This window comes from Ricinus communis, chromosome 6 (genome assembly GCF_019578655.1).
Source record: "Ricinus communis isolate WT05 ecotype wild-type chromosome 6, ASM1957865v1, whole genome shotgun sequence".
NCBI classification, from domain to species: Eukaryota; Viridiplantae; Streptophyta; class Magnoliopsida; order Malpighiales; family Euphorbiaceae; genus Ricinus; species Ricinus communis.
Genome location: NC_063261.1, coordinates 21,024,884 through 21,040,893, shown reverse-complemented (window position 1 = coordinate 21,040,893; position 16,010 = coordinate 21,024,884). Strand labels below are relative to the sequence as shown.

Sequence of the window (16,010 nt, the reverse complement as noted above, 5' to 3'; positions counted from 1 at the left end):
ATGAATTAGTAGTTCCAGTAGATATGAACTAAATGTTGTACAAAAGTAGGGCAACATTGTCAGCATCTAAAAAATATAGGGATCCAAAGATGAGTATTGGCCAAAATAGACATTAATGAATGGAATTACTTCACCTTTTGATTAAAGGAAAGAGTGGAGGAGTGGGAGAAGGATTTGGTGCTGAAGAATATAAGCATACAATTTAGTTTAAAACCACTAATTGTGATTAGGTTGGATCAGGTACTATAAATCAAGACAATTCTCAGCCACCTTTTAATTTTTTTCTTTTCTTTTCTTTTTTTTTTCTCTCCAAATTTGATTCTTTAATAAGTTCAATCTGGTGCTTGTCATTTCTCCTTCACAGTAATGGCGAAGTGAAAAGACATCAAACAGCAATATCTTTCTTTCTTGCTTGCTTTCATTTGGTATCTTTCTCTCCCATCTCTATTCCACTGTCCTTTCCCGCATCCAAAGACTGGAGCCACTTTAAACAGCTCCTCTATCCCTATGATTCTTTTTCTCAAAATATTAAGCCTATGCCCTTATCTCTTCTTACCATTAAAAGCTCATAACCAAGAAATTCCCATCACTCTTCTTGCAGACTACTATTACCAGCTCAGTAAGGTAAGGCCAGATCATATTTCTTTCCGATCCATAGTATTAAAAAAAAGATTTTTGAGTTTGGAAGCCATTAAAAGTTCATTTATGTTCTTGTATTAATCTCCTCTTTTTTTATTTCAGTTGTCAGAGAGGGTACCTTTTCTTTTCTTTTCTTTAATGTCCTTTTTCTAGTAGGAATTCCAATCAGATCAACAAGAATCAAAACAAAAGAATAACACTTTTTTTCTGTCTTCCCTTTATGTTCCTCTTTTAAAGCATCAAAACCCATCCTTCATTAATTTCAAAGCCTTGCAGAGAAATTCAACAATAAGAATTAAGAAAAGGGCCTTGTTTCTATACATATACAAAGTTTGATGAGCCCTTTACTTTCAATTTCCTTCGTTGTTCGATTTGATGCTAAGAAACAATGGAGCAACGAAATCTCCAGCCTTTTCGCATAAAACCCATCAAAGATTGAGGTCAAAGGAAGTTGTATAAAGGCACAAAAGAGCGTACCTACTTGCTATAGTGCTTGTGAACACAGCAATGGCAATGGTAAGTAGTCTTCATCATCGTCCTCATCGGCTACTCCTCAATACAGAATCAAATACACCACCAATAAATGGAAGCAGAATTCGAAGCTATACGAATGAAGCCAATTTTGACACAAACATGGTGATAATTCTAGCAGCTTTACTCTGTGCATTAATATGTGCACTTGGCCTAAACTCAATAGTACGTTGCGCTTTAAGATGTAGCAGAAGGTTTGCTTTTGAGACTCCTGATGAAGCAGCAGCTCGTCTGGCTGCAACAGGACTTAAAAAGAGTGCACTGCGACAGATCCCCGTGGTCATATATGGAGCAGCAGGAATACAAATAATAGCAACAGATTGTGCAATTTGCCTTGGAGAGTTCTCAGATGGTGAAAAAGTGAGAGTTCTGCCGAAATGTAATCATGGTTTTCATGTAAGGTGTATAGATACATGGTTAGGATCACACTCTTCTTGTCCAACTTGCCGACAGTCATTACTTGAGCAACCTGCACCAGGAAATTCTGATGCTACAGAACCTGATGTGGAGATCAGGAGCCATGGAAATGGAGCAGTATTACAAACTGATGTGCCTATGTCTTCTGATGAGGTAGGTTAATTAATTGAATCCTGCTTTCAAGAGATTCATCGCTGAGGGGAACAGTAAAGGGTTCTTCTTGTTCTTGATCTTCTTCCTTTAGGAAGGATACTTTTTATTTTTTATTTTTTAAAATGTTATTAGCCGGTTGATGTAACTATTATTATGAATGCATAGAGAGAAAGAAATATGCGGTCTGAAACTTCAGTGAAGGATCCATGTGGAGGTTTCTGAGGAAAAATATGTTTGGTGGATAAGAAAATGATCCTGAAGAGGCTTCTTTGTTTGCTTATGCTTTGGAATTTCATGAGCTTTCCTAGAATTTCAAAGAAAAAGAAAAAAGTCTCCATCTCGATTCTGATTGGTTGCTGGTTGTCCACATTCCTTGAACAAGTGTCTTGGAATTTTGTGCTTGATAATGAAGAAGGCTTTGACAATTGAACCCAATTTGATTTCGTAAAACAAAAGAAATCTGACGATTAAGTGGTATCATAATTCAGCTTTCATACATGCCTTTTCCTCAAATATAAGATCTTTACCATACTTGCACCTTTCTATTTACTAAAATGGAGGCAGCCACCCTGCAAGTACCCAACCTCATGCCTGATTCTTCATCAAATGTGGCTGTAATTGATTCCAAATAAAATTCGATTCAAGTGTTTGGATTCCTTCAATTTTAAGTATGGGAAGGCATAAACTGGACAGTTACTTTGCTTTTCTATAAAAGTCATTTTTATAGAATGTTTTTTCATGCTAGTCTTTATTGTATGGTTCAAACTTAGTTTCATCCACCTCTCCCTGACTGCCTCTCAACTGGTTATTGAATTTAATTACTAGACATTTTTAAGCAGCAATAAATTTTTTGGTATCAGTATTTCTATCTCGATTTTAGTTAAAGTATTTATAATTTTTACGGTTTATCTTTTATGATATGAACATCTGAAATGAAATATATTCTTAATCGGTTCACCATATTAGCAAACAACATATATAACTCATCTCTAAATATGCTGTTTAGAAAAAATTTAAATACAAGTTTCACATACTTAATAGGATAAATTATTAATGAGTTATTATTATTGATGTGGCGAATCAATTAAAAATATCTCATTTTCAATCAAGTTAATAAAAATATAGTGAAAGAGCGATTGGTACTTTAAATTGAAATAGAAATATTAAAATGAAAAAAAAAATTAAAATATTAATACCAATTGAATATTAAATCCAAAATTATGATATGGGCGAAATAATTTACCCTACAGACCCTTGTCTAAGTCAAAAAGATATCGCAATAATAGAACTTTGATTTTAATTGAGCACTAAATGGAATGGCCACTTATAGTAATAACTAAGAATGATTTCAAAAGGATAAGTACTGAATTTGAACCTTAGAAAGTAATGGAGTTGGTTTATATCAAAGAAGGCATCAATCATAAATAGAAGTTATTCTGGCTTTCACTTTTTTAGCCCATCTGTAATATTATACTGTTTCTTTACCCTTTTCTTGGTTTTGAACATAACATGTTACTGTTGATAAATATACAAAAAGTGAAGGAAAAAGAGAAGAAGAAGAAGAGAAGATGATCACAAGAAATTTTGAAAGCAAACAAGCAGTGCATAAGATAAGGAAGCTTAGTTTAAAGTCTACTTTTTCTGTGTTTGATTTGATAGGCCTTCTGGTGTAGAAGAACATAACATATGGAACACAAGGAATCATGATTTTGGGCTTTCAGAATGGAATCTCAAACTCATTTCTTTAACTTCTACTTATTTATTTGTTTTTCAAATTTGATGTAATTCTGTGTGGATGTAATAGGTGGAGAAATTCATTCACAGCAGTGTCTCTACAAAATTGTCCAATAAGTAATGAAGACATTTGTATTGAGATTAAAACTACTACGTAATAAGCATATTTCATAATATGGACCACACCCATTTTTCAACCTCATTCATCAATGACCACTCATTCTTAAAAGATTTGGCTTTTTTCTTTTTATTTGAAGATATACACTGGAACAAGATTTTATTTAAAGAATGATTAGCTATCAATTATGATTTCTAGAATAACTTCAAATTTAAGATTCTTCTAAAGATGCTAGTATAGTATCGGTTGATGTTATTCGACTATTTATTCTAATAACTAAATCGGTAAAAATACGTCAGTATACAAAGGAAATAAACTTTATATAAATTATATATGTGGCCGTGTTTTTTTTTTTTTATATAAAGTTTGAGATCCTATCTTATTTATTCAAAATAAGACAATTTTAGTACTTCAATTGATCTTATTTAATATATTATATTTGAGGATATTTACTTATTCTGTTAATTTTTCTTATTTTAACTTAAAAATAGAATTATTTTTCAATAGTATTTCTAATCCTATTAGTACTATAATTGAATCAAGCATGATGTGGTCAACATATTCTACTTGATTATCTTTGATGGTCATTAACTTTATAGAAAAAGAAAAATAGAAATTATGATATTCTTTAGTAATTAGAGTATTTTTGTGAATAAGAATACATGTACAAGGACCATTTTGTACTTGAAGTACCAACATCCCTAGTGTGCTCAGAAAGCTAGAATATGATGGGAAGATTTTATTCAAACAAAGCATAAATGTGTGTGTCTGTGTGTATTTATATATATATAAAGAAGAAGAATGGATAATATGCATTTATGCTTTGTCTGGATAATGCATGTATGGGTTTAGTAAAGGTTCCCTTACTTCAAACTGGGAAACTTTTCTTTTCCTTTTCAAAACCTTATAATTATCATAAAGGGAGGATTAGGATTCCCTTGATTTTTATTTTCCTGTTCAAGAAAGTGGAGAGGATTCTCTTAAAATTAAAGCAGCCTTGGGTGGGCAGATCGCTCTCTTCTCTTTGCCATTTAATTGTTGTGTTGTGGATTTGCATACTTGCATATGCATGAACTCTACATGCATGAATAAAAATTGTCAGTTGTAAAAGTTAAAGTTTCCAACCGTGAATAAAAGTTTCTAGCAATGAAGATTGTTCACAGCCATGATGAGTTCCAATTTTCAAATTGGTCTTTTGCGTTGATGCTTTATGGCCATGAAGGATTGTTCCATCTCATGAACCTGCATTTAAGAAAGTTGTTGAAACGACTATATTTGCATTTAATGAGAGTGTAACGTCTCTATTTTACCTAGAAGTATTTAAATTTCATTTCTACTTGTTCTAGGTTAAGCAGAAGCATTTACTTGAGCCTTCTATTTGTTATATCTATTAACAACCTCTATTTTCCATGAAATTCATCTTGTATTGAAGATTCAAGAGAGGGTTTAAATCTTTTGGTAGTTGAGTGATTGATTCTATATCCAAAATTCAAAATGATTAGGTTGAGCACTTGTATAAAGGATTAATTGCTCTTGTAACTAAGATTGAAAATCTTAGATTAAGTTAGAGTGTTAGTCATAAAAAACACTTGGGTTTTAAATGTTAGATATTAAAACACTTGTAAGAAGTTTAAGTGTGAGCTCAGAAATACTTATGTTTGATCTTACACCCGTAAAAGGATCATTGTAGTGAAAATCTCAAATAAAGCTTGATGAGTGGATGTAGGCAGAAAATTGGCCAAATCACTATAAACTGTTGAATTTGATTTTCTCTTCCCTAAACTCTTTTATTTTAATTGTATTTATCTTACAGCTTGCATTCTCATGTTGAATTGGTTAATTACTTCTACAAATATTGGTTCTAATATTCAACTCTTTCAAAGCAAAAGTTTTTAATTGAAATTGATCTTTATTAATAACCAATTCATTCTCCCTTCTTGGTTACCATAGGATATTTCAATATAAATAATAACGAGTTAAAATATTAAACTAACGTGCATCGCATGTAAAAAAATATATTAAAAATATTATGGTCTAGAAGGTCACCAATATAATAGATCAAATATTGTAGATATAGTGTCTTGAAGTGATAATTTGATTACTTTTTACTTTATCCAAACGTTGTATTTGTAGCTAATATTTAATAAGATAAAATTTTAATTGAATGATATAAGAATGCATATTTCTATTTAATTGATTCTTAAACGGTCATAAATTTATCATGTAATTGAGTTTTATTTTATTTGAGCGACTAAATATCAACTTGGTCCATAAAGTATCAAAGGAGGCAATTCGATCATTGAGACATAAAATGTGATTAATCAAAAAAACTTTTAGCTAAATACTTGAAATAAAAAATATTATTTGAACTATATGTCTTATTTTTAATTAATTATTTAAAATTTTAAACTTGAATAGGTAATTTAAAAATAGATTATGTATAGTTAAAGATAATATACTCTTCAATTTTATTTTATTTTGTATTTTTATCATATTTTTTAATTTTATTTTTAAAATTATTAACTTGATTGATGAACATATCAACCGAAACAATATTTTAAATAAATATATTATTTATATTTATTAGTTTATGTTCTTATTTAATATTATTATTAATTAAAATTGTAAAAAATATTGTATAATAATGAAATTAAGTAGGATTTTTTTTTAATCTTGGAATTAATGCATATAAAATTTATAGGAGAAAGAGATATAAAGGAGTAAAACTACTAATATTCACGTGTACCTGGAGAAACAACTAGTATCTAATGTAAGTAATTAATCCATGTTCAAAAGCAAAGTGTGATTGAAAGAGTGCTTGTTCATAACTTGAATGAAGAGTGTCTATTACATGCAGATTTTCCAATAATTGACGACTGCGTTTCAATCTTCAGATTTCTCTGTCATTACTCAAAAATCAACAACTACAATTCTTACTTGAATGACTTGACAGCTTACCAAACAGTATAATTCATAAGGTACCATTAACTTTCGTTCGGAGTGGTAGCTCCAAAATCCTGAAACTATGGTCATTGTTATTCAAAATAAAATTAGCCTTCTATTTTCACATTTTCCGGCTCAAGTTTCAGCGGAAGCCCCATGGCTGGATAGGGTATCGGGGCACGAGTTACAGGTTCATCAGGTATCACTTCTGTCCACTGATATTCTGTAATCAAATGGTGGATTCCCAGTTGTGATTCAACCCTTGCAAATTCTGTACCAGGACAGATCCTTGGCCCTGCTCCGAATGGGATGTATGTGAACCGAGGGGATAGTTTCGATGGCGTATCGAACCTTGAGGGATCAATCTTGTCTGGATCTTCAAAGATGGTCTCGTCCATATGTGTACTTGAAGCCACCCGCAAAAGCTGTATTTCAAGAGCTAATTAAGGTTTAATTACAAATATTTACCTGCATAAGTAGTTTAAAGCATTTATTTTCAGTACAAATCGGATGCACCTGGCATCCTTTGGGAATATGAAATTCACCAAAGCTAATGTCTCTGGTTGTTAGGCGAAACTTTCCAAAAACTGGAGGGTGAAATCTCATAATCTCTTGAGCGACATTCCACGTATACATCATTTTTATATCAATCCAACTCATGAATTCTCCATTACTGCCTCTTTTAGCCTTGGCAACTTTCATTTGCTCTATCATATAACATTAAAGCATGTGCCAGGATTAAGCATTTCGAAAGAAAATTGAATTTTTTTCTTTTAAATGTGCATCTTCTTCTTCTTCATAAACCCAACACTAGCACCTTGTTATGTACCTCAACATCCTTTGAAAGGTCCCTGAAGAGGAAGGTCATAAGATTTGCCGTAGTATCATGGCTAGCCAAGACTGGACCAAGGAAAAATATTAAGAATCAACTCCTCTTGCAAAGGTTTGCCATTTTCATCTCTTAGATTAAGAAGGCTTGAGAATATGTTTTCTTGGGAGTCTCCTTTGCCTTCTATGATTTGCCTTTTCCTGATATCAATAACTTCTGAGAGTCTTTTACATATTCTAGCTTTAGCTTGCAGTCTCTATGTAAGATAGTCCCTGGAACATTCAATGGAATCGCCCATATTCCTTTCACCATCATCGTAAAATCTTCTAAGAGTATGTCTTGCTCTTTACCATCAGGCTGATAAAAATAAGTATGTTTAAAACATAAAATTATAGCAATAGCAGAAGAAAAGTAGCAACTGAAGTGATTATTTTTATTGAATCCAAATGCTTCTTAAATACAACTAGAGAAATAACAGTCTTACAAAATAAAGGAAGCAACCTACTAACAGAAAAAGACTCCGAAAATAAGACCACTACTAACTGACTCATTTAGACTAGGACTTTCAATAGCTAATTTATTTGACTAAGTAAATTAACAAGACACGTAAATACTTAAATAATTCTGCATTACTTTTCTAACAGTCCCCCTTAATGCAGAAGTCCATAACACCAATCAAATGCCTGAATTTTTTAAATTTGGCCAAAGAGAGAGGCTTTGTGAACATATCAGCTTGTTGCTCATCTATATTGCAATATGCAATCTCAATACATCATTTTCCTACCAATTCTCTGATGAAGTGATGACGCGTCTCAATGTGCCTTGTTCGACTATGAAAAACAGGTTTCTTAGTCATGGCAATGGTGGATTGATTGTCGCAGAAGATTGTAGTCACAGTTTGCTCTTGCTTCACATCCTTCAGAATTCGCTGTAACCACACTGCCTGGCATGCCGCTGATGTTACAGCCATGTACTCAGCTTCCGATGACGAAAGAGCTGTAGAGGTCTGCTTCCTGGAACTCCATGATATTGCACTTGAACCAAGACTGAAAATGTAACCTGAAGTACTTCTTCGATCATCAATTAAACCTGCCCAATCGCTATCCGAGAAACCACTCAATTTCATATTATCACCACTGTACCAAAGACCATAAGTGCTTGTTCCCTTTAGGTATCACAAAATTCTTTTTGCTGCCCCATAGTGCACCATACTTGGACTTTGCATAAACCTTAACAGTAGACTTGTAGCTTGTAAAATGTTCGGCCTAGTGTTAGTGAGATAAAGCAAGCTCCCAATTAAGCTACGATAAACACTTGCATCAGCCTTTTCTTCTCCATCATGAATACTGAACTTTTGATTTGTAACCATAGGAGTCTTGACAGGATTACAGTCCTGCAATTTTAGCCTTTCGAGAATATCTCTCACATATTTTTGTTGAGAAACAAAAATTCCAGTAGCACATTGATGCACTTCTAACCCCGAAAAGTAACTCATCAATCCTATGTCAGTCATATCAAACTCATCAATCATAAGCTTTTTAAATTCAGCAATCATGTTAGCACTATTACTAGTATACACCAAATCATCTACTAAAGACAAACAATGAGTACCTCTCCAGCTTCGTTTGCCTTTACATACAAAGTTGGTTCACTTGCGCTTCTTTCAAAATTATTTTTGTGAAATGCCCATCAATTCTTTCGTACCAGGCTCTTGGAGCTTGCTTCAGCCCATATAAAGCTTTTTTGAGGCGATAGACTTTGTTTTCTTCGCCTTTGACTTCATACCCTCTTGGCTGCTCCACAAATACTTCCTCATCCAAAACACCATTCAAAAATGCTGATTTCACATCAAATTGACACACACTCCACTTGTAATGAGCAGCAATAGCAAAAATAATTCTAATAGTGTCAAATCTAGCTATTGGAGAAAATGTTTCCTCAAAATCAATACCTTCTTTTTGCATGTATCCACGAGCCACCAATCTTGCTTTGTGTTTCTGAATTGTGCCATCAGGATTAAATTTGAGTTTATAAACCCATTTTAACCCAACCACTTTCTTATTTTCAGGTAATTCAACTAACTCCCACGTTTGATTTCTTTCCAAAGACTACATTTCTGCATCCATCGCAGTGAACTATTCCTTTGAAACCATAGCATCTTCAAAGCAATTTGGTTCTTCAATCTGAGCACGTAAACTCCTTTCTGTTCTTTGATAAATTTCGAGCAATGAACCCCATTTTCTTGGAGGTGTAGAAGATCCGCTTGATGATGTGCCACCTTCAGAACTAGAAGAATTTGTTGGTGTTGAATTCATCGGACTGGATGAGTTTGTTGAAGACGTTGAAGAACCTGAACTCTGACCACCATCACCAGCATCAATTTCTTGTTTATCCATTTCCTTTATTTGAAAAAATTCTGGACAGCCCTGTTTCTCATCCCAATTCCATGCATTTTTCTCATCAAACAAAGCATGACGACTAATGATAAGCTTTTTAGCAATTGGATCATAAAAACGATAGCCTTTGGTATTAAGACTATAACCTATAAAGATGCATTTAACACTGTTATCATCAAGTTTACTCTGTTGTTGTGATGGAGTATGAACATACGAAATGCATCCAAAAACTTTAAAATGGGTTACCTTAGGCTTCCATCCATTCCATGCTTCGAATGGTGTTAGATTTTGCAACGCTGTTGTTGGACTTCTGTTCAAGATATAGGCTGTCGTGTGCACTGCTTCAGCCCATAGGTACTTTGGAAGACTTTTTGCTTTTAGCATGCATTTTGCCATCTCGACAAGGCTTCTGTTCTTCCTTTCCTCGACTCTATTTTGCTAGGGTGTATAGCTTACTGTTAGTTGCCTCCAAACTCCACAATCTTCATAAAGTTTGGTGAAAGCATTGGACAAAATTTCACCACCACGATCTGTTCGTAGTGTCTGCAACTCATACCCGCTTTGCTTTTCAATAAGAGACTTGAATATTTTAAAAAAAGACAGCACATCTGATTTATGCTTAAGAAAATACACCCATGTCATCCTGCTATAATCATCAACAAACATAAGAAAATATATGTTATTATCAAGAGATGGAGTTTGCATTGGGCCGCAAACATCGGTATGAACCAACTCAAGAGGTTTTGTAGCTCTCCTCGCATGCCCTTTCGGAAAGGACTCTTTGTGTTGTTTCCCAAGTGCACAACTTTCACACACATCATTTTCATGCTGAATGAAGGGCAATCCATCCACTAAATCTTGATCAAACATCAACTTTAAGCAATTGAAATTCAAGTGACCATATCTGTGATGCCATATCCAAGTGTCATTATTTACTGAGACAGCAAGGGCTTGATTCTCATCACTCGAATTGATAAGAAACATATTATTTTTTGCCATCGTGACCTTGAGCAGCAACTTATCCTTACTTCTATCTATAAAAACAGAGCATGATAAATCTTCAAAGAGTAATGAGTAGCCTTCTCTTAAAAATTGCCCAACACTCAACAAGTTGGAGTCTAAATCTAGAGTATAAAGCACGTCTTTGATGCAGCTGCCTCCGCAAGAATTCAGCTTCACTACTCCCTTTCCTTCACGGATTGTACATCACCGTCTTCACACTTGTTCTGACTGACCTATCCAAGGTAATAAATGCCTCCAAATTTGCTGTCATATGACTGCTACAACCACTATCCATATACCATACATCTGAAGAGCAAACATTAGTAGTAAAGCAAGCAAGAAATAAACATTCAGGCTCATCTTTATCCTTTTCTTCAACAAAATTTGCTTGCTTTTCATCTCTCTCTTTTATACGGCAATACCTTTCAATATGACCAATTTTGTCACAATAATAACACTTGAACTTACGGTTTTGAGTTTCACCTTCGCCTTGAGATTGTTGATTTTTGTCACCTGAGTGTCCACCTCCTCTAGCTCCTCTACCTCCTCTTTTTCCACGAGAAGAATAACCTCCACGATTCGTGTTGCTACTGCCACCCTCATGGTCATTTGAAAATCTCAGTTTATTTTGAAATGCCTTTTCCAAAGAGCTCTCCTCATAGCTTTTGTATCTATCTTCATGGGATTGTAAGGAACCCAGTAATTCATCAATTGTCAAGACTGTTAAGTCTCTGGATTCCTCTATCGCCGACACCGCAGAATCATACTTCTGAGTCAAACTTCGCAACAATTTCTCAACAACCTTCTGATCAACAATATTTTCTCCGTACTTCCTCATTTGATTGACTATGCCCATGAGATTGTTGGAATAATCATCTATACTCTCCCCATCCTTCATTTTGAAGCTTTCAAACTTTCTACGAAGTGTTTGTAGCTTGACAGTGAGTACCTTTGTTGTGCCTTGATACCCATTCATGAGAGCATCCCATGCTTCTTTTGCTTTTGTTGCAGCAGAAATTCGAGAAGAAAAAACAGCATCATCCACTCCTTGTTGAATGAAGAAGAGAGCTTTCGCATCCTTCTTTCGCATGTCCTTCAAAGCATCGGCCGTTACACCTTCATCGTTGTAGCCTTTCTCTACCAAATCCCATAGATCTTGGGAAATGAAGGGACTTTTCATCTTCGTACTCCAAACATCATAGTTGCTACCGTTAAAAATCGGTATTGTTGGTTGGGAAATGTTCACTCCATTCGACATGCTGCTACTTGCCATCACAAAAAAAACTCAAAGTCTCAGTGGAGGCTCTGATACCAGATGATAAAAATAAGTGTGTTTAAAACAGAAAATTATAGCAATAGCAGAAGAAAAGTAGCAGCTGAAGTGATTATCTTTATTGAATCCAAATGCTTCTTAAATACAACTAGAGAAATAACAGTCTTACAAAATAAAGGAAGCAACCTACTAACAGAAAAAGACTCCGAAAATAAGACCACTACTAACTGACTCATTTAGACTAGGACTTTCAATAGCTAATTTATTTGACTAAGTAAATTAATAAGACACGTAAATACTTAAATAATTCTGCATTACTTTTCTAACTTATTCCACAAAATATACTGCAAACAACATTGAAATGAAATCTTCTTCATCAGTTTCACAATCTCCAGGGAATCCTTGCCATCAAATTCCTGCAGTAATATCAATCCACTCAACTCTTCTTAATAGCAAATGCACACAAAAGGAAAGAACTGCACTTATGAGTATTCAAGCAGTACCTTCGGTAAATGCTGTTGGACTAGTGAATCCATTTCGCTGACATACCTTCGGATACTTTCAGGATTTAAGCAACCCACTATTGCACCCCTGATAAGTTTATGCAGAGACCCTGAAAGCTCAAAGAGACTGTCCTTTCCTAGTATTCTAACACCAGTCTTTGGTTGTTGGAAAGAAATCCCATCGTCACCTCCATTGAAAACAAATCGATTGCCAGCTTGGCCGGTCATGTCTTGAATATCGGCCCGTAGTTTTTAACACGTTTCTGTATCCATTGTCATGTTTCTGTGCTCTTACAAAGCTTGTAGATTCTCCAAAAAGAGGAAATCCGAATGAACCTGGAGGAAGTTGTTTGACATGAAGCTGTGAAGTTTTGAGTTCATAGTATGCAGCAACAAGGGCAACTAATGTCAGAAGAACAGTAATTGGGGATTCAAAAGATGGGACCTTAAAGTAAATAGGGAATTCCATTCTGGAGTTTGCAAAAGAATACTTGATTATATTGACTGTACATAATATATAGGTAGAAAGGGAAAGAAACCAGGATTGTCAATGGTTGTTTTGTTATTAAAACAAAGAAACCGGCTTGCACGGCCAACTTCAAATTCATCAATATAATTATTATTTTTTCCCCTCAAAGTTTAGTTAATTTTCTGATTATTCACCTCTGGATTGGATGAAATAATTGTTGTTTTGCGATATAGTATATAAGGAAACTTACAAAGCTCGTGATCAAAATAAGCTAAAGTCAAAAGATAATCAAGTTCATTTTCTTACAGAGACTAATCATTATGGACTGTAATTATATAAATCTATAATATTGTTTTTTCTTTTGAAAAGATATAAATCTATATTTCGTTAGGCCTAAAATAAAAGAGCTTAATTATTATATTTATGATATGAAGTATTATTTATGAGTTAAATTTTCCTTTTAAAGATAAAAAATGATATGGGAAATAAAAATAATTTAAAATAAATTAATTGATAAAACTTTTTAATTGGTAGAATTTTAATAGTTTAAATATCTTTTGGCTAACAATTTAAAATAGACTAGTGGCCCAAAGCATATAGATGAGATGGTAAGGGTTTTTTTTTAATTTAACTAATGCTTTGAATTCAATTGTTGAGACAGTGTTTACCCCACATACTCCAGATTAGTTAGATATACATTAATAGAATATCTAATATGATGGAGAGCAGAAAGTCTTAAAATTCTTGAAATGATGGGATAAAATGCATTAATAGTAATTAGCGGTATATGTTATTAAACTTGATATAGAAATCGTAAGAGATTTTAAAATTTTTGTTAAGTTAATTTATGGTATATAGTTTAAAAATGTTAAAGTTATTTTACACATCTTATAAATACATATATAAGCAAAATTAGTGTATCAAATGATTATTGAGATTAATATAAATTCTTTAAGAGATAGATTTCTCTTCATTCTCCAATTTTTGATATTTATTTGAATCAACAAATTATGATGCCTATTTACTTGATATTCGTGTGTGAATCAACAAACTAATAAAATGTTGAATCTTAATTTTTCATGATATCTTTTTCATTAAAGCTTCCGCTCTGTTATAATTTATAAGGATTCTACATCTACTATTAGAATAACATGAAATTATTTTATATATAAAGAAAGGTTAATGTTATATTATATTACATTAACAAACTTGGCACATGTTAATAAAATAGTTTGAAGAATATTAAAATTGACCGGCTTATAAATATTTTTTAAATACAACAAGTTGAACTGCAATTTTTTATTAAAGAAATTATATACATATATATATATATATATTGTGAGGCAATGGAGTGCAGTTTCAAAGTGAAGTCGAGCAGTTGCTTGAGAAGTACAAAATAGAGCCACAAGCAAATAGTGCAATAAAAACAGTTAACAAGAGTTGAAAAGGATTTTGACCAAGATAACTGAAACTTACAAGTACTAAACAGAAAAGCAATCATTTGCATTATGGGGTTATCCAACTATATTAATAGCAAGAACTTTTTAATTGGGGTTACACTTTATTCTTTGATTTATTCTTAGAATACTAGGAAAGAATAGTCTCTTTGAGCTTTCAGGGTCTCTGCATAAGCTTGTCAGGGGTGCAGTGGTGGGATGCTTAAATCCTGAAAGCATCCAAAGTTATGTCAGAGAAATGGATTCACTAGTTCAACAGCATCTACTGAAGGTACTGATCAAATTCCCGTACAGTGTAGTTCTTTTCTTCTTGTTTGCATTTTCCTCTCTTTTTGTGTGCAACTGTTATTACAGGAATTGAGTAGATTGATACTACTGCAGGAACTTGATGGCAAGGAATCTGTGGAGATCGCGAAGCTGATGAATAAGATTTCATTTGATGTCGCTTGCAGTATATCTTTTGGAATACCTGATGGTAAAGAGAAAGATATCCTCTTGGAAAATTTTACAATGATGTGAAAGGAGTATGGGCGGTTCCATTGAATGTTCCAGGGACTGTCTTACATAAAGCACTGCAAGCTAAAGCCAGACTATGTAAAAGACTCTCAAAAGTTATTGATATCAGGAAAAGGCAAATCGAAGAAGGCAGAGTATTCTCCCAAGAAAACATTATCTCAAGATTCATTAATCTAAGAGATGAAAATAGCGAACCTTTGCAAGAGGAGTTGATTATTAATATTTTCCTTGGTTTAGTCTTGGCTAGCCATGATAGTACAGCAAGTCTTATAACCTTCCTCGTAAGGCACCTTTTAAAGGATGCTGAGGTACATAACAAGGTTCTTGAAGGTAATGAATATCAAGTTCTACTTGCTAGTTTATATATATATATACATATATATATATATAAGAGAAATCAATTTTTCTTGGAAATGCTTAGCCCTGACACATGCTTTGATGATATATATAGAGCAAATGGAAATTGCCAAGGCTAAAGGAGGCAGCAATGGAGGACTCATGAGTTGGAGTGATATAAAAATGATGAAGTACACATGGAGTGTAGCTCAAGAGATTATGAGATTTCACCCTCCAATCTTCAGTGAAACTTGAACCGAGGAATGTGAAAGTAAAAGGCTGATTTTTATTTTTAGTAACAGTGAACATGGTTTCAGAAATCTGGAACTAGCACTCTGTATGAAAGTTAATATAATGGTACTATATGTTCTTGAATAATAATAGTAAGCTGTCAAAGTCATTCAAGTAAGAATGCAAGTTTGAATAATGGCAGAGATATTACAAAGTGTAATTGGGAATTCAAGTAAGAATGAAGTTGGTTTACAGTAAAGATTTCTTCCTCTTTTTCTCTCCCATTTTTTTTGTATCTTCTTGATTGATGTAAGAGTAGTTCATTATATGTGATCTTTGAAATTTGAAACTGATTATTGAGCAGCTAGCTCTTGTGCTTGCATCTTCTACTTCCCTCAAACATCTCCATTCTAAAGTACTCCTGACTGTGCCAAACTTTTTATTGTATTTCTGAAATCTCTCC

The 16,010-nt window shown here is 33.4% G+C and overlaps 2 protein-coding genes, 1 long non-coding RNA gene and 2 pseudogenes across 3 annotated transcripts; 3 read left to right on the top strand and 2 right to left on the bottom strand.

Moving 5' to 3' along the window:
* The first annotated feature begins 80 nt into the window (after positions 1-80).
* LOC8259550 (RING-H2 finger protein ATL72) lies at positions 81-2,091 on the top strand. The gene is made up of 2 exons (XM_015720227.3): positions 81-624; positions 742-2,091. Exon 2 carries the CDS (start codon positions 1,147-1,149, stop codon positions 1,747-1,749), a length of 603 nt encoding a protein of 200 aa, XP_015575713.1. The 5' UTR covers positions 81-624; positions 742-1,146; the 3' UTR covers positions 1,750-2,091.
* A 4,366-nt stretch (positions 2,092-6,457) lies between these two features.
* LOC125370249 lies at positions 6,458-7,208 on the top strand. Its single transcript, XR_007216220.1, has 2 exons — positions 6,458-6,734; positions 6,816-7,208. It is a non-coding gene; the product is annotated as an uncharacterized LOC125370249 (long non-coding RNA).
* A 3,744-nt stretch (positions 7,209-10,952) lies between these two features.
* LOC125370317 lies at positions 10,953-12,035 on the bottom strand. Its single transcript, XM_048375343.1, has one exon. It carries the CDS (start codon positions 12,033-12,035, stop codon positions 10,953-10,955), a length of 1,083 nt encoding a protein of 360 aa, XP_048231300.1.
* Positions 12,036-12,349: 314 nt separating this feature from the next.
* LOC8259551 lies at positions 12,350-13,007 on the bottom strand (annotated as a pseudogene).
* Positions 13,008-14,353: 1,346 nt separating this feature from the next.
* LOC107261392 lies at positions 14,354-15,801 on the top strand (annotated as a pseudogene).
* Positions 15,802-16,010: the final 209 nt, after the last annotated feature.

Coding starts and splice junctions, on each gene's coding strand:
- LOC8259550 (XM_015720227.3), top strand. CDS start 1,147: ATGGCAATGGTAAGTAGTCTTCATCATCGTCCTCATCGGCTACTCCTC.
- LOC125370317 (XM_048375343.1), bottom strand. CDS start 12,035: ATGGCAAGTAGCAGCATGTCGAATGGAGTGAACATTTCCCAACCAACA.